At 46.2% G+C, this 21,785-nt stretch overlaps 1 protein-coding gene across 1 annotated transcript in view; it reads left to right on the top strand.

Annotated features, from left to right (window-relative positions):
• LOC142817563 (uncharacterized) overlaps positions 1-21,492 on the top strand; it is an 80,585-nt gene extending 59,093 nt beyond the window's left edge. Inside the window, exons 12-13 of the mRNA XM_075894605.1 lie at positions 20,685-20,744; positions 21,378-21,492. Of these exons, the coding sequence (XP_075750720.1) occupies positions 20,685-20,744; positions 21,378-21,467 (150 nt within the window). The 3' untranslated portion in view covers positions 21,468-21,492. The remainder of the gene's footprint in view (positions 1-20,684; positions 20,745-21,377) is intronic.
• The last annotated feature ends 293 nt before the right edge of the window (positions 21,493-21,785 follow it).

Below are 21,785 nucleotides of genomic sequence, written 5' to 3'. Positions count from 1 at the left end.
TCCATGCGACGAGGTGCCATCTCGCGTCGAGAAGGAAAAGCTAAAATAAACCAACGTAACTGTTAATTTTTAGTTTATTTTGTTTACAAATATAAAAAATTAACATTATAGTCACATTGAGCATCTGGAGAAGCGTATGCTTGAGAGCAGACGACAACACGGGCGATATCCCAGCTTTTTGAGCAGCTCGCTGAGCTACCATGTTGTTTGGAGAGCAAAGTAGCCTGCATTGTATTTCTCTACAATGTGGCCTTCTGTGAAATGTCTATTAGCCTGCAAGCTGAGAATGGGAATTACACTTAAGATGGCCGCCGTCCACTTAGCTGCCTGTTTAGCCGTCTATACGGACCTATACGGACAATATTGGAACACACCCAGTATGGCGGAGACCGGAAAAGGAAAAGTCTAAATTTATAAGCGCTGCCGGACTTAGAGTTTTCTCAATATCATCATCCTTATCATCATCATCATCAGCCTGACTACGTACACTGCAGGACAAAGGCTTCTCCCATGTTCCGCCAGTTAACCCGGTCCTGTGCTTGCTGCTGCCAATTTACACTGGCAAACTTCTCAATCTCATCTGCCCACCTAACAATCTGTCTCCCCCTAACCCGCTTCCCTTCTCTAGGAATCCAGTTTGTTACCCTTAATGACCAGTGGTTATCCTGTTTACGCGCTACATGCCCGGCCCATGTCCATTTCCTCTTCTTTATTTAAAGTATGATATCCTTAACCCCCGTTCGTCCCCTAATCCGCTCTGCTCTTTTCATGTCTCTTAAGGTTACACCTACCATTTTTCTTTCCATTGCTCGCTGCGTCGTCCTCAATTTAAGCAGAACCCTCTTTGTAAGTCTCCAGGTTTCTGCTCCGTAGCTAAGTACCGGCAAGATACAGCTGTTATATACGTTCCTCTTGAGGGATAGGGGCAATCTACCTGTCATAATTTGAGAGTGCTTGCCGAATGTGCTCCACCCCATTCTTATTCTTCTAGTTACTTCAATCTCGTGGTTCGGCTCTGTGGTTATTACCTGCCCTAAGTAGACATTGTCTTTTACAAATTGAAGTGCACTATTACCTATCTCGAAGCGCTGCTCTTTTCTGAGATTGTTGTACATTACTTTCGTTTTCTGCAGATTAATTTTAAGACCCACCTTTCTGCTCTCCTTGTCTAACTCCATAATCATGAGTTGCAATTCGTCCCCTGAGTTACTCAGCAATGCAATGTCATCGGCGAAGCGCAGGTTACTAAGGTATTCTCCATTAACTCTTATCCCTAACTGTTATCATTCTAGGCTTCTGAAAACCTCCTGTAAGCACGCGGTAAATAGCATTGGGGAGATTGTGTCCCTCTGCCTTACACCCTTCTTGATTGGTATTCTGTTGCTTTCTTTATGAAGCAATATGGTAGCAGTTGATCCCCTGTAGATTTCTTCCAGAATTTTTATATATACTTCATCTACCCCCTGATTCCGCAGTGTCTGCATGACGGCTGATATTTCTATGGAATTAAACGCCTTCTCGTAATCTATGAAGGCTATGTATAGTTGTTGCAAGCTACTCTGAGCATTTCTCTATTACCTGATTGATAGTATGAATGTGGTCAATTGTTGAGTAGCCTGCTCGAAATCCTGCTTGTTCCTTTGCTTCATTGAATTCTAATGTTTTGTTTACTCTGCTAGCAGTTACCTTTGTAAATAGCTCGTATACTACAGAGAGCAAGCTGATTGGCCTGGAATTCTTCATCCTTGTCATCTCCTTTCTTATGTATTAAGATGATGTTAGTGTTCTTCCAAGACTCTGGTACTCTTCCTGTCAGGAGACACCTCGTAAACAGGGTGGCTAGTTTTTCTAACACAGTCTGTCCTCCATCTTTCAGCAGATCTGATGTTACCTGATCTTCACCAGCAGCTTTGCCTCTTTGCATGCTCTCCAAAGCTTTTCTGACTTCTATCATTACTGGTGAGGTATCATCTGGGTTACTACTAGTTCTTATTGGGGTCTTGGTTGTCGCGGATACTGTACAGATCTCTGTAAAACTCCTTCGCTATTTTATTTATCCTATTCATATTGGTAGTTATTTTGCCTTGTTTGTCCCTTAGTGCATACATCCGATTTTTGCCTATCCCAAGTTTTCTCTTCACTGCTTTGACGCTTCCTCCGTTTTTCAGAGCGTGTTCAATTCTCTCCATGTTATACCTTCTTACATCGCATACCTTACGCCTATTATTCAACTTCGAAAGCTCTGCCAGCTCTATTTTGTCTGTTGTACTTGAGACTTTCATGATGTGACGCTTCTTAATTAGATTCTTCGTTTCCTGGGAAAGCTTGCCAGTGTCCTGTCTAACTACCCTGCCTCCAACTTTCACTGCACACTCCGTAATGATACTCGTCAGATTATCATTCCTTGTATCTACGCTAAGGGTTGGTTTCTTCACTAAGAGCCAAGTACCTGTTCTGAAGCGACACTGAATTCCTGTACTTTCCCTCTCAGTGCTAGCTCATTTATTGGCTTCTTGCGTATCAGTTTCTGTCGTTCCTTCTTCAAGTCTAGGTGAATTCGAGACCGTACCCTTCTATGGTCACTGCATCGTACCTTGCCAACCACTTCCACATCCTGCACGATTCCTGGGTGTGCACTCATTATCAAGTCTATTTCGTTCTTATTTTCGCCATTAGGGCTCCTCCATGTCCACTTGCGGTTTCCTCGATTTCGGTTGAAGGTATTCAAAATCCGTAAATTATGGCGTTCTGCAAATTCTACTAGTAGTTTTCCTCTGGCGTTTCTAGTACCAATGCCATTATCTCCTACTGCCTGGTCTCCAGCCTCCTTCTTCCCTACTTTTGCATTAAAGTCGCCGACCACTGTAGTATACTGTGTTTTTACCTTACTCATTGCCGATTCTACGTCTTCATAGAAGCTTTCAACTGAAGCGTCATCATGACTGGATGTAGGCGCGTAAGCCTGTACCACCTTAATCTTGTATGTTTTATTCAGTTTAATTACAATACCTACCACCATTTCATTAATGCTATAGTATTCATCTATGTTGCCAGCTATGCTTCTGTGAATTAGGAACCCCACTCCCAGTTCTCTCCTGTCTGCCAAGCCTCGATAGCAAAGGACGTGCCCATTCTGTAGCACCGTATATGCCTCATCTGTCCTCCTAACCTCACTGAGCCCTATTATATCCCATTTAACACCCTCTAGCTTCTCGAATAGTACAGCTAGACTTCCCTCACTAGATAAGGTTCTAGCGTTAAACGTTGCCAAGTTCAGGTTCCAATGGCGGCCTGTCTGGATCCAGAGATTCTTAGCACCCTCTGCTGCGTTGCAGATCTGACTGCCGCCGTGGTCAGTTGCTTCGCAGCTGCTGCTGGGAACTTATGGCCATGAGTTATTTGACGTATGCATGTGGGTAGGGGCCTATCTGGCCACTACCTCCCACATGCTTACGTCAAATATGTGCACCAGGGCGGCCAATCTTTCTCTGGTGAGGGAGTGCGTTCCCGGCGGTGGTTACTGGTGAGGCCGCACACCAGGCTTCTTAATACAGTTCCACCATGCGGGGTTTTTTTTATCGGGTTTGGAGCTGCACGGCACCGGGATTTGAACGACGGACCTTTTGCATGCAAGGCGGATGCTCTAACCACTACGCAATCGCCGCACTCAATAGGCATACTAATATACATATACTCAATAGGCGTGAGGCAAACTAATATACATTTATTTGTTTATTGTGAATACTTCGAAAATATTTGATAATTTGAATTCGAATTGAAGCGAATTCGAATACTCAACTATTCCTTCGAATATTCAAAGCATTAGAATATTCGCACAAGCCTAGCTTGTCGGCATCATCATGTTTGCACCAGTCATATACTTTCGTCATCCATTGACGTTACGTAACATCAAATTTGGTATACGTGGAGTAAGCAAACGGCCGCGAGCACTTCATGAAGGGCCCAATATACTCTAATGTAGCGTTGACTAGCGCGCACGCTGGGCACGCCGACGATACGTTAGGAAAACGCGAGCACTCTATATAGACAAATTCCACCAGACTTACGTCGCGAAAAAGCGGTGGCGCCGTCTTGGTAGGCAAACGACACTCTGCCTATCGCAGTTTCTGCTGTGTTTCCAATGTAGCATGTGGTGTTCTCAGTAAAGCAACGAGAAAAAAAAAACGGTATGTCATTGAACTGCGACGCGGTTGGATGCGAGTCGCGTCTCACAACTTAGTTTTGTTGGCACACATCCCAGCCCTCGGCCCTTATGGCGGAAGTTACGTGTAGATGTCGCTATAATTTTACCCATAATGTCGACATCGGCCTACTTGTGTTTACAAACATGGAATGGGTTTATAGTCTGACGCCAGGCACGACCAGCGTCCGTCGGCGCGGCCAGATGGCAACCGGCGTGAAATTCGACATGCTGCATTTAGCGCTGATGCGTTAGCCAAACAACACTGCGTCTCCCTCTTTTCATGATGGAAGGACGCCGGACGCGCTGAAACGCACACTCATTAAAGCAACGCAGCGAGATGCGTGCTTGCTTGTATATGACAAGACGAGCGTCTGGCGTGCCAACGCCGGCGTGACGTGAAAAAGTGAACACCGGCGAGCACGCGCAGCGTGTCACGTCGAAATGTATTGGCGCCTTGACTGTAGTATGTAGTCATGTTTTCACATGACACGCACCTCATGATTATCATGTTTGGACTAGTCACATACCTTCGTTATCCATTGACGTCACGTAATACCAAATTTGGCATATGTGAACCTAGTGAAACAGCCGCGAGCGCATCATAAGTGTGGCATGTAGTCATGTTGTTACATGACACGCATGTCGGGATTATCATGTTTAGATGTGTCAATTACCTATGTCATCCGTTGGCGTCGCGTAATACCGAGTTTGGCATATGTGAAGCTAGCGAAACAGCCACGAGCGCATCATAGGTGTAGCATGTAGTCATGTTGTTACGTGACACTCATCTCATATTTATCATGTTTGCACCAGTATCATACCTTCGTCGTCCATTCACGTCCCGCAAACTGCAGAGGAAGCGCTATTGCCGCTTCCTCTGCAGTTTCCGAGGAGCGGGTTTTGACCGATCCAGAGGTGACCAAGCGTCCCCGCCTGTCCACCACCACAATCACAAAAGCGTCTTTGTCCTTATATTCCGCAACATCTGTATAGACTGCTGCTTTGTACTCGCCGTACTCAACGTGTAAAGCTCTAGCTCTTGCCTGCCTGCGCTGCGTATGGTGAATCGGATGCACATTTTTGGGCAAAGGTTTTATGTACAGGGCCTTATGTAACTATCACCGCACCTGAATTTTAGTGTCCCCAGTGGGAACCTCTGCTCCAATGCCAATCCTTTCCAATATGATCCTGCCCGCTTTGGTTGTCGAAAGCCTAGCGTGCTGCATCACCAGATGCGCCTCCCATAATTCATCCAGGGTGTTTTGTACCCCTAGTTTTAACAGCCTTTCTGTAGGCGCGTTGTTAGGCAACCCAAGCGCTGCCTTGTAAGCTTGCCGGATCATAGCCTCGACCTTACCTTTTTCTGCGGCATCCAACGTCATATAAGGTGTCGCGTAAGTAATCCTGCTGAGCACAAACGCCTGTACCAGCTTACAGAGTTTTTTTTCTTTAACCCAGCTCTTACGGTTAGCGATTCTTCTGATTAGCCTGACAGTAGCATGACCGTGGTCTTAAGTTTTTCAAGGGCCACCCTATTCTTCCTGTTAGTTTGCAGATATAGGCCAAGAATTCTGATCGTTTGAGCTTCAGCTACTTGCCTACCCCCTACCTTTACCTCTAACGGTGGTGGCGGAATATAGTGTCTTGCATGTAGCCCTCTGGGTTTGTGCCGAACCACAAAGAGCGCGGACTTCGGCTGAGAGCATGAAAGTCCCGCCTCCCCTGCCAACTCTTCGACAATATTAACTGCCTGTTGTAGTGTTTTTTCCAGATGCGCGTCACTACCGCTGGTTACCCATAGAGCAATATCATCTGCATAAAATGTGTGTTTAAGTCCCGGTATCTCCTCCAGCCTCGGCGGTATTTTAATTAAAGCTATGTTAAACAGGAACGGCGACAAAACTGAACCCTGCGGCGTTCTTTGCCTCCCAACGTGAATAGGTCCGATTTGATATCTCCTATTGAAATTTCTGCGGTTCAGCCCTCAAAGAATGATCTGATGTAGCGAAATGTGCTGACTCCTGGGCCAATTTCCGATAGGTTATTCAATATTGCCTCATGCGAAACATTGTCGAAAGCTTTATTCAGGTCAAGCCCGAATACAGCTTTGGTGCCCGTGCCATGCCCGGGATCGACTACATCATGTTTCATCATGTGGATACTTGTGCGCAAGTATCCGCAGTGCGAATGCAAAACTGAAGTATAGTTCGTTAAAATGAATTTCACAATGTTTTTGTCAATAAAATTACGGGAGGCGTAATATTTGTCCCTACTTTGAACCATATGATCTAAAGCATTGCCTCCGAGATGCGGTGCACAGCAATTCATTTGTAGAGCAGACGACGGATGACAACTTGCCCTATAGTGTGTTGTTCTTCAGTCTAATGCGGCAGTCTTCGTGCCCCAAATGATGAAAATTTATGAATCGTTTATGAACTCATTCAACATTCAATTCTCTTACCCAACGTGTTGCAAACACATGGCCGTCACAGCAGCTCTATCTGTGTGTCAGTAATGGAGAGGCACCACATATTAGAAGTCTCAGTGCTCTACGTATAAGAGTGAACTCAGATACTGCAGAATACCGTGTTCAAAATAGTTACTCTCATCTACTAAAACAACCTTTCTTCACCAAATGCGGTCACGTTTACTCGCGTTTGAAGCTTACTGCCGCTTTTCCGTTCCGATTTCTAGATTTCTCAACTTATCAGCGCATTCTCGAAAAGCTCTGATTCGTACCACGAATATTGTCGCGGAAAACAAAATAATACATGTTTTTCTATATTACTGTATGATGGTCTTCTGTTGTATATTTACGAGATTTTAAGAAAAATCGAAGATGTTTTTTTTATTATTCAAATTTCAGTAGAGTACGTTTTGCCAATATAAGAAATTTGAGGCAATATATAAAAATTTAAATTTTCCCTACGGCAGCAATAATTTATGGAGCTGATGAACACACTATATCCTTAAAACGTGTCAAGTTTGAAAACGCTGCTTTTATTACTTTCGGAAAAAAAAATGAGGAATACGTAACTTATTTTAAACCGTCGCGAAATTGGACATTTTTAAAAGCTATTATCTTAAGGTCTAAAAACTTGAAACCGTATGAATTCATTCTTCATTAGACATGCATTTCAGGTAAAAAATATCTTCCTTGAAACAAAAACATTTCGCTTTTTATAGCATCTGCAATTTTCGAAAATGACAGGTGACGAAATTGGTGCCTCCGTGTTAGTGAAGTTTGATTTTTTTTTTTTCTCGAAAGTTATTCCGTTAATCATGAAACGAAGTTGACTTTCGGGCTACCTGCTGAGAGCTGCACGAAACAAAAAATACTCAATGAAATCTAAAATATCAACTTTTGGACCCGTGTCGATCTCTCTTGGAATCGCCCAGGTCTCGACTAAATTTCTATATTGGATCACAGCGTACAGACAGTTCCAGTAAGTAATCAGCCGGGGTATGCGTTTTCCCCCGAACGTAATCTGAATCGCCTTTGACTTTCCCAGAGGTCTCGCGTCCAGAATGTCCATGCATTCATTCTTCTTCAGGAATCTCGCCCGAACTTCTTCCACTGGGCATCCATCATAAGCATTGTAAATCACTGCCCGCACGCAGTTCTCCAATGGCGCCACAAACGCCGAAACCGGCAGATCGTGATCACCCAGCTTGAGCGTCTTCACAGTCGCACATGCCCCACTGCGATTTATGCATGGTGTGCTCACTGTCAACGTGTTGTTTGTGCCATTAACCCGCACAATGTCTTCTTCCGCGGCAATCGCACTCGTTAGACGCGCTGCTGCTCTCAGTGCACATCCAAGTTCTCTCGCTGTCACAACACTCAAGTCCCAGTTCTGGGGCCTGTACACAATCTTGAAATCCGTGGCTGGCAACTTGAGAAACGGTCCGCGTTTCTTCCATACCGGCGCTTTCCCCCGCTTGACTTGCTGCGCTCCGTGCGTCTTGCGCCCGTCGCTGCCGGCCTGCGTCTCGCAAGGCTTACTCTTGGCGTTGTCGCCATGCTGAGTCTTCTTAAATCGGTCCTGTGCCTTCAGCACTGGAGCCCACTCCCCCGCTTCAAAATCTTCGGCCGTTATAGTCTCCCCTTCGACGTAGTATTCCATCTTCAGCCAAACAAGGCCTACGGTTACCAGGCGCAAGCCAGACGCCCGGCGACGCGGCCCAGGCTTGGCCTAGGAGATAGGCCTAGCCTTGCCACCGCGGGGTTGATAGGAAAATCTCAAAAATTCAGAAAACGGGGACAAACTTGCCTAAGCTAGTGGTGTCCGCAGCTACAGGGCAACCTCCTGCAGTCGAGCCCACTGACACCAAGTCCAGAACAAAGCGCGTCCACCGATAGTCGGTCACCGGGCCGGAGCTCGTGTGAAACACGTCCGCACAGCGTCTCACTCCAGCCGCGTCTCCCCTCAGCATATTCATTGAGTGAATAATGATGAGTGGGGTGAAGCGTCCGTGCCTCCGACCATCCGTGCGTCCGACAGTCCGTGCATATGTCCGTTCGTGTGTCCGTCCATGCGTCATCCATGTGTCCGTCCGTGTGTCTGCTCATCCGTCCATCCATCCAACTATCCATGTGTCCGTGTGTTTGTGTGCATGTTCGTCCGTTCATACGTTCATCCGTCTGTCTGTCTGTCTGTCTGTCTGTCTGTCTGTCTGTCTGTCTGTCTGTCTGTCTGTCTGTCCATCCGTTATTCCGGGCAGACATCTTTTCATGATATATTAAATGGATGGACGAATGGATGCTATGAGTGTCCCCTTTATATTGGGATGATGACATGTGTGCGAGCAAAAATACGAAAAATTTCTTTTAATGTAGGCCTAATGTATTACCTATTTTCATTAAATTGATCTTATTTTAAAAAAGTACATGTACGTTTCATCTCTGCCTCTTCAGGCAGAATGACGTCATTTCGCACTATGTCTGCTCTTTATCTCTAATTTTCTGCCACCTACACTATGACCATCTCTTACTCGGTTATATCAAAGACGTGTTAAGCTTTTCAAGTTTGTTCCTAAAGACTAAAGCCTCATGTAGGCTTGTACCCAAATGTATACTTCGGTGGATATTGTCGAATACAGTCAGAACATATTCCATTGTTTCCTTAGCTCCCCCACAGCATGCACATTGTTCTTGTTCTTTGTTGAATCTCGCTTTAGGACTACGCGTTCTAAGGCAACCCGGCCTCACTTCGAAAAGTAAAGCGCTTCCGCTAGAATTATCATAAAACCGCTCCCAATTATTTCGCTTTTGCCCTTTCGGTACAGTTACTGAAAGCCGGCTCAATTTTCATCTCTATCATCCAATAAGTTTTCTCCGTCTCCCTTACTTTTCGCCTAATGTTTTGCCATATCGCCCACACCGCCAGCCGCAAGTTTACTGGTGAGCCTCCTAGTTCTTTTTCTCCACTTTATGTTTACGCTCTTCCTATACAGATACCTCAACACTCTCCTGGCCCATCTAGTCTTCCTTCATTTTCCTAAGCTTCTCTTTAAATCTCATTTCGCTCTGATCTTCCCTTACTTCGAAGCCTGTCCATCCCACGTCCCCTTTCACAGCCTCATTCATCGTCTTCCCGTGAGCGCCCAACACGAGGCGTCCCACAGTCCTCTGGTTTACATCCAATCCTGATTGCACCTCTGACTTCATGCACACCACTGAGTTCCCAAGTGTAAGCCCTGGAACCATTACGCCTTTCCAGAGACTAGGAAGCACTTCGTGCCTATTGCATCCACATAACGCCCTGTGCTTCACTATTGAAACATTATTATCTCTCTTTGCTGCCGATGTTTTTTTTTCCTGTACCTCTATATATCTATCTCCCTCATTTATTCATACTCCGAGGTACTTGTACTCGCTTATCCTTGGTATTTCTTGGCCCTGTATTGAGACCACCTGACCTTCATGGTCATTCAATACCATCAATCCACATTTTGTTGCACTAAATCCTAGTCCTGAGCCTCACCTTCCCCTCCGCCAGCCGCTGTATATCGTCTGGACAGTCTGCAAATAGAACAATATCGCCTGCATAAAGTAGACTTGGAAGCTTCTGCTTTGTGTGACAGATTGAATTCATTGTTGCTACCTTATAGCGCTATTTCTAACCTCACCATTGTTGCGACTCCGGGTCCTGCGGGTCTCAGTTTGGTAGCGGGCCCTCGTCCTAGGACCCATCATCGAACAAGCGAGTTGAGGCGCTCGTAAATTTGAAAAGAGATGATCAAGTGATCAAGTAGAAGTCAAGAACTGTACATGAGAACTGTTGAACTGTAGAGCTCAGAATACACGAAAGTCTTCGGCTTATATAGCGCCTCGTTGCAAACCCTGGGCACATTATCCGCGGCTTCCGCCAATAGGGCGCTCCATGGTCTAGGTGCTCCACCCACAAAGCAGAGAAAAGACACCACACAATGCATGCGGAGAGGGCACAGTCCACACGATGCCCAAATATGGTCACCAAAGCACTGCACCGACGTTTTCGCACACGTTACCAAGTTTCGCGCACATCTGATGATTTTGGTTTCCAAGATCGTTCTGGCAGCTGGGTGAGGTTCTAAAAACCGGCTGCCAGTACACATGTCAAACTTGCCTGTCTGTTTGGGTAGGACAATGTAGTGGTGGGCCAGCATATCGTCAAAATATGCCACCCCATTCAGCCGATCCTATGGAGAAAGGGGGAGGGGGAGAAGGAGGAGTAGTCAACTAATCCCTCGTCGCCGATTCGGGCTCCGGCAAGGGCTGCAGCAGATAGTGCATTATGCTTTTCTTCACTCCCACATTCCATTCCTGGTTGTTTGCTAGAAGCTGTGGCTTAGCTGCACATAAACCGGGGCTCCGCTTCTCCTCACAAGATGCAGCCACAACCAGTTTGGCTTTAGCTTTCTGCCTGAACTGCAAATACCATGCTGGTTCCGAGACTTCCAGATTCTCGGTGACCTCGAAAATGGCCCAGCTGCCTCCTTCTCTGCCTCGAAAACCTTGCTCGCAGCAAACACAATAGCCTTTCTTAAGTCGAGCTCACAATGGCCTCTCTTGGCTCGTGCGTTTTCTTTGCGCGAACCAGTACCGAACCCCTCGTTCAGGTTTTGCCGAGAGGAAATCAACCCGTCTTGACGGCACACCCTTGCTTGGATTGTGTCGAAATATTTTCGACCCGTTCACAAAGGCCAAAAAACTTCAATAATTATGACGGTCGTCACACCATGTACAGTATGAATAACAGCGGGGACAAAGGACATCCCTGTCTCAGCCCCTTGTTAATTTCAACGCTATCGTTGCTACTTATTTCTTCTCATTCTACTTAAACTGTATTTTCTCGATATATTTTTCTCAAAAGATGTATGCAGCCCTTACCAATGCCCACTTCCTTCCATATGTCGCACAAAACTTCCCGATTAACGTTGTCATGTGCTCCAGTGATGTCCAGATATGCTACGTATAAGGGTCTGTTTTCTATTATAGATATTTCTATACACTGATCAAAAACAAACGTCATATACGAGTATACCGCCATCCAGAGGAATTCTAAGGGCTAAACGAGAGGTGACTACTACGACTACGGCACGGGACATCCGATCCACGGCGTAAGCAGCTTCACCCCTAAAATTTATTTGTGTTGGTACTGTACTATGGAAGAGCAGAAAGCCGTCCCGAGTAATGACTAAATAAGGACATATATTACCCTTTGTGAAAACTGTGGATCTACCTGGTCAATAATTGTCTCTTCAATAAAGTTCACCAGAGCAATTCCAAGAAATTTGGGACAATGACATCCCATTAACGAGGCGTACGTACCATTTTGTAGTGTTCCTAGTGTAGCCATCAAATCTTAAAGCAGCTACAAATGATCAGTTGCGCTAGGTGCGAACTTTCGAACGAAACTGACGTACGCGTGCTTCGTTACGTACATCTTCGAATCCTCATTTTCCTCTCTTTTTTCTCTTCGGTGGTGGTGTGGTGAAAGTTGCTTGGTAACGTCCCCAGTTTGGCTTCTGGTGGTTCCACGCTACAGTTAACAACAATAATGCAGCTTCAGCTAAGGCGGACTTCCCGGCCTTTCTATGAAGAAATTCTTTCTTTCTCTCTCTCCCTCTCTTAAGCCTTCTTCGCACTAGTGGCACCAAGCCTGAAGGAAGCGTGGGGCATGGAAGAATTCATTGTTTCTTTTCGGTTCTCTTTTTCTCTGCTCATATTTCTTTTCAATTTCCAATTCTGTGTCTTTTTTGTCCTTTTCTATTTCTATTTGGTACTGTTTTAACAATAATGCGTTTTTAGCCGGAGTCCACGAAGACTTTAGCGACGTATTTCTATCACTAAAGTGATGTTTAACAGAGTACACGATCAGATGGCAAAAAAAAAGAAAACATACACCATCTCCCCGAAGGGTATCATTGGTTAGGCGGAGCATCGAGAGTAACTTCAACGGTGTTTTTAACGGCGGTTTTTACCGGTACGTGGTGTTAGGTTTGGGTGGAACCCTGCATAGTATTACGTCGTTAACTTGGTTTGTTACCACGGTTCACGTGAGCGCTGTGTTAGAAACTCCCGCGATCGTCCTTATCACACCATGGTTCTCTTCAGGTAGATGGCGTAATGGTTTGGTTATGCACACGCTGAGAAATTTTTATTGTTTAACAACGCACAGAAGAAGTTTCCCAGCGGCAATACCTTCGGGGTCAAGATCCAGTGCGCATATATCCGGGTCGATTAGTGAACGGTTGTGCAGCGCGAGCACTTAGTGTTTTAAAAGCAAAGCAGCTCTTTGACAGGCCTGTGTAATGCTGTCCGTCCGTATCTCCGAGCCAACGCGCCGCACCGCGTTCCTCCCGCCGCAGCTGTTAGAACGATGCTAAGTAGTTCATGTCACATCTGCGCGTTGATGCCACTGATTCCCTAATCCGCAGCAGCTGCCGGCTCCTCCCAACACACCTAAATGGTGTTTCTCCTCCACCCACACCTAGCACACTGCACTCCCACTTCCCTCTCTCCACTGCCCACTGTGCTCGGCCGCACGTCGAGTGGAAACACTCTTTCGGTTCCTTGATCTGCGATGAAACTTACACAAAGCCCAACCCGCTTCCCGTGTTTTTTTTGCTTGCGTTTCAAAGAAACGTTCACTACAGTAAAGGCTGCACCGAGTTGCGCTTCAAACCGTTCTTCCAACACACGCGTCGACACCCTTTTCAGCCGTGTCGACAGCGTACACACCGCTGCTGCTTCGCATCCCATCATGGTTCCCTTCTGAAAGATGGTCCTTAATTTTATCAATAAAAAAACTCCGAACTGACGCTGCTTGCGTGTGCGTTGCGAGACGCCGCGGGAAGGATTGCCGAGGGGAGATGGAGGAGCGAGCATAGGTTAAGTAGGAAATTGGGCCAATTGGAACATACTCCTCAGAATCAGCACACGAAAATCACAATAAACACAATAAAGTGCATGGCACACCCGCTGGTTTAACTCAGCTGTGCATGCCCCGCCGCAGTGGTCTAGTGGGTAAGGTACTCGGCTGCTAACCCGCCGGTCGTCAGATTGAATCCCGGCGGCGGCGGCTGTATTTTCGATGGAGGTGACAATGCTGTAGGCCCGTGTGCTTAGATTTGGGTGCACGAGAACCCAAAGTGGTCGAAACTTGCGAAGTCGTCCACTACGGCGTCTCTCATAATCATAAGGTGGTTTGGGGATGTTAAACCCCACATATCAATCAACTCAGCTGTGCAGTCACGCTGTGCTTTTTTTGTGCGCTGATCGTGATACCCGTATCATCATCATCATCAGCAGCAGCAGCAGCAGCCTGACTACGTCCACTGCAGGACAAAGGCCTCTCCCATGTTCCGCCAGTTAACCCGGTCCTGTGCTTGCTGCTGCCAATTTACACCCGCAAACTTCTTAATCTCGTCTGCCCACCTAACCTCCTGTCTCCCCCTAACCCGCTTCCCTTCTCTGGTAATCCAGTTAGTTACCCTTAATGACCAGCGGTTATCCTGTCTACGCGCTACATGCCCGGCCCATGTCCATTTCCTCTTCTTTATTTCAACTATGATATCCTTAACCCCCGTTTGTCCCCTAATCCACTCTGCTCTCTTCTTGTCTCTTAAGGTTACACCTACCATTTTTCTTTCCATTGCTTGCTGCGTCGTCCTCAATTTAAGCTGAACCCTCTTTGTAAGTCTCCAGGTTTCTGCTCCGTAGCTAAGTACCGGCAAGATACAGCTGTTATATACGTTCCTCTTGAGGGATAGGGGCAATCTACCTGTCATAATTTGAGAGTGCTTGCCGAATGTGCTCCACCCCATTTTTATTCTTCTAGTTACTTCAATCTCGTGGTTCGGCTCTGCGGTTATTACCTGCCATAAGTAGACATTGTCTTTTACAACTTCAAGTGCACGATTACCTATCTCGATGCGCTGCTCTTTTCTGAGATTGTTGTACATTACTTTCGTTTTCTGCAGATTAATTTTAAGACCCACCTTTCTGCTCTCCTTGTCTAACTCCGTAATCATGAGTTGCAATTCGTCCCCTGAGTTATTCAGCAATGCAATGTCATCGGCGAAGCGCAGGTTACTGAGGTATTCTTCACTAACTCTTATCCCTAACTGTTCCCATTCTAGGCTTCTGAAAACCTCCTGTAAGCACGCGGTAAATAGCATTGGGGAGATTGTGTCCCCCTGCCTTACACCCTTCTTGATTGGTATTCTGTTGCTTTCTTTATGAAGCAATATGGTAGCAGTTGATCCCGTGTAGATTTCTTCCAGAATTTTTATATATACTTCATCTACCCCCTGATTCCGCAGTGTCTGCATGACGGCTGATATTTCTATGGAATTAAACGCCTTCTCGTATAATCTATGAAGGCTATGTATAGTTGTTGCAAGCTACTCTGAGCATTTCTCTATTACCTGATTGATAGTATGCATGTGGTCAATTGTTGAGTAGCCTGCTCGAAATCCTGCTTGTTCCTTTGCTTCATTGAATTCTAATGTTTTGTTTACTCTGCTAGCAGTTACCTTTGTAAATAGCTCGTATACTACAGAGAGCAAGCTGATTGGCCTGGAATTCTTCATCCTTGTCATCTCCTTTCTTATGTATTAAGATGATGTTAGTGTTCTTCCAAGACTCTGGTACTCTTCCTGTCAGGAGACACCTCGTAAACAGGGTGGCTAGTTTTTCTAACACAGTCTGTCCTCCATCTTTCAGCAGATCTGATGTTACCTGATCTTCACCAGCAGCTTTGCCTCTTTGCATGCTCTCCAAAGCTTTTCTGACTTCTATCATTACTGGTGACGTATCATCTGGGTTACTACTAGTTCTTATTGGGGTCTTGGTTGTCGCGGATACTGTACAGATCTCTGTAAAACTCCTTCGCTATTTTATTTATCCTATTCATATTGGTAGTTATTTTGCCTTGTTTGTCCCTTAGTGCATACATCCGATTTTTGCCTATCCCAAGTTTTCTCTTCACTGCTTTGACGCTTCCTCCGTTTTTCACGCTTTTTGACGCTTCCTCCGTATTTGCTAACAGAAAAACGGAGCTTCCTCCGTTTTTCTGTTAGCAAATACCTTTGTAAATAGCTTGTATACTACAGAGAGCAAGCTGATCGGCCTGTAATTCTTCAAGTCCTTGTCATCTCCTTTCTTATGTATATAGGTTAGCAGATGCTCCCTGCATCAGCATTGCGAGGAAGGAGAGGGGCATCATAGGAGAGGAGAGGGGAGAAGGGGCGAGCATGTGTGATGTGCGATAGGGGAGTGAGCGCAAGCATGTGTTGGGAGAGAAGTGGAAAGAGTAACGCGCAGCTATTAGAGAGGGGGAAGGAAGAGAGTCGAGCATGCGTAACGTGAGTGCGGACGCCACCTCACGCGTAATCAAGCAGGTCATACTTTTTTATTCCTTTTGAGCAGCAGCTGCGAATTCAAACACAAAAGGTGCGTAAGCTGTGGCACGCAATGGTCCATTGTTGAGATAAGTGTGCGACAGCGAATGCCATGGGCGTGTGCGATAACGTAGCCACGAGCGAAGCGTGGCGAAAACGGGATGCGAAGTGAGTGCATTTAACCCGATGGTCAAGCAGACTGGAAACTAAAATGTACTAGTGAAACCGACGCGCGCAACATCTATCCTTAACTGAAGCAAGCATATCATTTTGAACGCTTGGTGGCATTGACCTCAGTCCAAGCGAGCCGAGGCCACGCGTGGGAGCGTTCAAGATAAAGGTGCCGACGGCTGTACGTTTGCATCTCTTTTTGCCGAAGTGTATCTGCTTGTCCTTTATTTATTTGAGGGTGTAAAAGTGGGTTAACTCTGCACTCTAGTTTATGAGCTGTGCTGATCTCGTGAAACGTAAGCAACGGATCCTTCAAGTCCATTCATCCCCGTTCATACCCGTCTGAGAGGCCGATCACCGCCGCGGGGCGGGTAGCTAACAAAAGAGTTCGGTCTCGACAACACGCAGAGCCTTGACTCGTGCAGTGAACGCAGGTTGACGGGTTCCTGTTGTTCCGTTACTTCTACTGTTCTCTCTTTGTGAAAATGTTAGTTTTTGTGTTGTGGTGATATGGTGTACGATTGTGAAACTTTGAATGTATTCTTGAACAATGATTCGTCGCGCATAACTTACGTTCTGTAGACAGTGCAAATAATTTTTTTTCTAAACAAGAGAATGATAGTTTCTGGGTGATGCGCTGAAGAGTCAGGGGGCGACCTGGTTAGGTAGCTCGACGCACAGCTCAGGCACATTGCCTGACTGCTGTTCCTACGCTGCCTGTCACAACCGAACTTCACGGAAATTCGGGCAGAAACTCACCACTGAATGGCGGTGGTCTATAGTGGCCAAGGTACTTGGCCGCCGACCCGCAGGTCACGGGATTGAATCTCGGCGGTGGCGGCTGCATTTTCTATGGTAGCGAAAATGCTGTAGACCCGTTTGATCATATTTGGGTGCATTTTAAGAACCCCAGGTGGTAAAAATTTTCGGAGCCCTCCGCTACGGCGTCTGTCATAATCATATGGTTGTTTCGGTACGTTAAAACCCGCGTATCAATCAACTATGAGCACCTATCGCAAAAACCTGTGTACAAAGATATGAGAATATAGCATCAAAATTGGGTACTCTACACCGCAGTTTTGTGTTCCTAACGCAGCCCACCACCAGCATTTGACACTGGCGACAATTTAGAAAAAAAAGTGACGGTATTGTAAACATAACTTCAACGTATCAGCCTGACTATACATACGCAAGCTTACGACGCAGTTCAGAGCACATGGTACTACTGTGGAAAAGAGCGGCACTCGTGTGTTGTTGTTTTTTTCTTCCTTGGGGTAGCTCACTGACTCATCGCATGTTTCTTGCCTGCTTCGAAGTACGACACTGACTTTATCAACAACACTGGACTCTGAGCAGTAAAAGCCAAGAACAGGTATTGTTCCCACACGATGCACGTGCGTAACGTGGCCCATGCCAACACACGGCCAAAAGCAGGTGCCGATGCTTCTGTTCCTTACCAAATTTAATACCCACGGTTGAACCTATAATTTCTTTCAGTTTACAACAGTGAAATTAGGAACTGACATGCATCTTATACGTACCGGTTTATGTTTCCGACGCGGCTAGTTGGGACTCGCTATCCTGGGCAGCATCATTGGTGCTGGTCTCGTCGTAGGCGTTAGAACAGTGGCGACCGGCTCTGACATGTACGGATGTACAACAAGCTTGTTGCAACCTTGCAACTTCCACAGTTCGCCATACTAACATAAACTACCCGATTTCAACAGATAAACCCGGCATCGCGTGCAGGCGAGTGCAGTCAGCTGTCCTCGCTGTCTCGAACATGATGTCATGAAGCTTCGACCAATTGCAGATGGCGGCGAGGCTCGCGATAATGGCCGAGGCACTCGTTGCTAGTTTTCAGCAAAATAAAGTTATTTGCGTATGGCTAGGGAAATATCGGGCCTTATTTCCGAGTTCGCCGAAGAAAATTACGGACCATGACACCATAACCTCATTTTTATTTGGATTGTTTCAGTGCCTTTTTAAACGTGCGCCACACATAACAGTCGTGCAACGTCTCGTTGCGCGTCCATCGCAATTTTTTCAACGCCATAACATGCCACGAGGTGGCAACCTAAAGCTGTTTCACATGCCGAGATTTCAGCGCAAGAAATGTTCCGTTCGCTCTGTTCGCAACTGCCGCTGATGGCGGTTTTGTGTCACAGGGACTGCGAATGCTCAGCGATTTACACTGTGTGACTGGGGCGGCGAGCAACGTTTCTTGCACCGTCATTTATGGCCCCGCTACAGAATTTTCTTATATAATGTGATGATCTGCGCGTTATAATATTATCATTTCCCATAAACGACAACGAGGAGCACGCGTGTTTTGTCGTGTAAAGAACCCCTGACACCAAATTTGGAAACTCTAGATGCTTGTGTGTTTTTTCATAGTTCTTCATGCGAAGTCACCTCTGACCAATTATTAGTGGCAAGCGTTGCCTTGAAAATACCTATATTTGGTTTTAAAGTAATGGTGCATGCCCATCTGAGTAGTCAAGTGAAACCGACATTTTCTGTGGTTTCACGTAGACAGGATATACCTTTGTGACCTTGCAGAGGTCAAGAAAGTATCACAGGGGTCAGAGAATATTTGCCGGGCGTGCACAAAACCCTGACTGGCACCCGGTGAGGAGCGCTGTTCTCACCCCTCTCGCTCTGTTGTCGGGCTGCTCTTAACGTTGTCTAGGCTGCTTACGCCAGGAATGCTTTTCTTTTTCTAAGATAAGAACGCTCAAAGCACCCGCATCGTTTCATCCTTCACCACCCGTGGGTTCCCCTATTTGAATACAACGCTTTTCAGCGTCACCGAATTTTCAGCGTAGTCTCAGGCGCTGCTTTGACGTAGCTTGGACTTTTAACGTAGTCTCAGGCGCTGCTTTGCTGTGGGGCGCCAGTTTCTTATGGAATATAGGTGGGCGTTTCGAACTGACGCAAGATCGCTTTGAATTAACGACGCTATCATTCTTTATACGATGCGCTAGAGCATTAAGATATATATCCGGCATTGCGCAAAGGTACAAGTTGCGGTCAAAAACTCGCAAAAAAGAACTTTCGCTGTCAGGCGTCTTTAAGAAACAATTTGCAATGTATATCCATTTTAAAGTTTGCCACAGTGGCCATTACCGAAATAAACACGTCGACGAAATATCGACGACTAGGATGGCCTAGATCTGTTTCGACGGTTCATGACTGAAATTTACTTCGCCGCTGCGATAAGTGCGAAAATTTTCCATAATGTTGGTATAGCTCGCCGCAGACCGCTGCGACGGGAGCCTTTTTCCGCTGCGAGCGAATTCGCAGCCTGAAAGTCGCTACTGCTTGTGACTTGTGAAACAGCCTTTAGCCCACGCGTCGGCATCGCTGATAGCTACCAGACATACTAAACCTTGCGACCTGCTATACAAGTGCCTCGCCTAAGTGTACCATCCACGTTCCTTGATTACACTGAACTTGAGAGAACGTGGTCGGGAAAGATAGTAGACACGACGTGCGTTGCGTTTCCCTCTAGTCCGACCATGGTGTTCAAAAAATTTTCAGTATGCCGCGAGATGGCGTCCTTAACTCAAGTTTTGCGTCCAATCAATGGCGTTTTCCGGGCCTCCACACCAACTTCTGTGATTACGCTTTCACCATCAACTAATACAGCTACCACAAAGGCTTCTATAATTATTGCTCACGGACATTCATCGTGAAAATATGCCTCAAATCGTCAACGTGCATGCATCCAAAGGTGGTGCATCCTAGTGAAACGACGTAGCTGGCAAACGCTAATAGAAATCGTGCGAGCTTTCTTATATCAACGTACAGTAAACATTCAACTACTTACGTAAAAAAAGTTTTACTTTGTGTGTTACATGGCTTTCTATGACAAACAGATCAGTCGTGTGTTTTTAGATGCGAAGCGGGTTACGGCGGAGTTCAATCGGGTGTGCGGCGTGACCACCGTTAGTGAGCATGCGCGACAGCATGCCGAACAGCTGCCAGAACACCCTCGCGCGCTATCGCATTCCGGCCTGTCAAAGTGGCTGGGTAATACGCTGTGGCCTCTCCTCCTTACACTCTCTCATCGATCACGGGATGGCGTTGGGGAACGAGATTCTGCAGATGCTCGATAACCCTCGTGCTCCCGCATGGCGGTGCAATGAACCCGCGCGTTGTGCTCCATCGAGAATTCGGGACGAGAAACAGCAACAGAAACTACAGTGAATTTATGCAAGGACGCCTCCTCTTGCAAGGACGCGTCAACATCGGGCAAGGCTCCCGTGATGAACGGTCCATTCATGCACTGCATGCTTCGCGTGCTACTCAAGGTTCCATTTAGTGGAAGATGGCGTGATTCTTCCTTTTATTCTAACTCCAGTACAACGTGAGTATGAAACAAATGAAGATTTTCGTTCAATTCTACACGCAGTTATACAAGCAATACACTGCCTACTTGGGACAGACGAAGGGCATGATCGACGCAAGAACAGTAAGTTGTTCCATAAAGCTTACTATAGCATTGAATGTTCAGTAAAACTCGGGCCAGCAGAATCAAGGCCACTGCTGAATAAGTTCATGCAGTGAAACGAACTAATAATACACAATGCTCCCCTTGTTTAGATGAGGCGGTGCATTCCTCACGAATGTCTTGGGAATGTGGCCTGTTATAGATGCTTCCAAATGAATACCTTTAGAGCTATAAAGTGGGGATTCCAACTATGTGACCTTTTATTGGGTCACTTTTGGGGTCTGGCTGTCGCACGCTATCTCATGCCGCTGTTGCTATGCGTAACACTAGCGAAATCACGTATCAGAATAAAAAGAAAAAGAGAAATCGGGCGAAAAACAGAGAGTAATATAGAAAAAATAAGAACAATAAAAATGAATAGAAAACAACACTGAAACAAAAAAAGAGAAAAAAAGAGTGATGGGAGGAAACAAAATGAACCGAAGGGAAACAAAAAGGACTCCCCAGCTCCACCCTTTTTTTTTAATTCTTGGCACCACTACACCGAATCACCGAATGTACGTTAATTTTAGGGGAGGGGGAAGGGAGTGCCAGCATTACCTCGAACGGTGCTCCGTCACTGAAAGTTGAATTTGGTGTTCACTTCTCTTTCAGAGATGCATGCAACAAGTCTTGGGTGCCCAAGGCGCAGCGGCGGCAGAGAAGAGCGAGGGTGGAAGAAAGGCAGCACCGGTGAGAGGCTGAACCAGTACTGGATCGAGGAAATAAAATCGACACGCAACAGGTGCCACGTTGTGTCTGAACGCCTGCTTCATAGGCAAACCTCGAGTGCACAATGTGGCTAAGTGTTGTGGATACGAGAAGCGCTTGCTCTCTGCATAAACCAGACGCATGCAAGCAAGTCCAAGGGCCGTGACGCAAGCTTTCGTGTGGCGGCAGTAATGTATACATGAATGTTAATGCGAGATAGAACCTTTTCTTTTCGGAAGAGCCTTCCTGCTACGCCTCAAACAAAACTACAGAACTCCAACACAGTTCTTGGTAAGCTTTGTTCGAAAACGT

Source organism: Rhipicephalus microplus, chromosome 5 (assembly GCF_043290135.1).
Source record: "Rhipicephalus microplus isolate Deutch F79 chromosome 5, USDA_Rmic, whole genome shotgun sequence".
NCBI lineage: Eukaryota > Metazoa > Arthropoda > Arachnida > Ixodida > Ixodidae > Rhipicephalus > Rhipicephalus microplus.
Note: the sequence above shows the minus strand (reverse complement) of the source record. Positions and strands in the feature narration are given on the sequence as shown.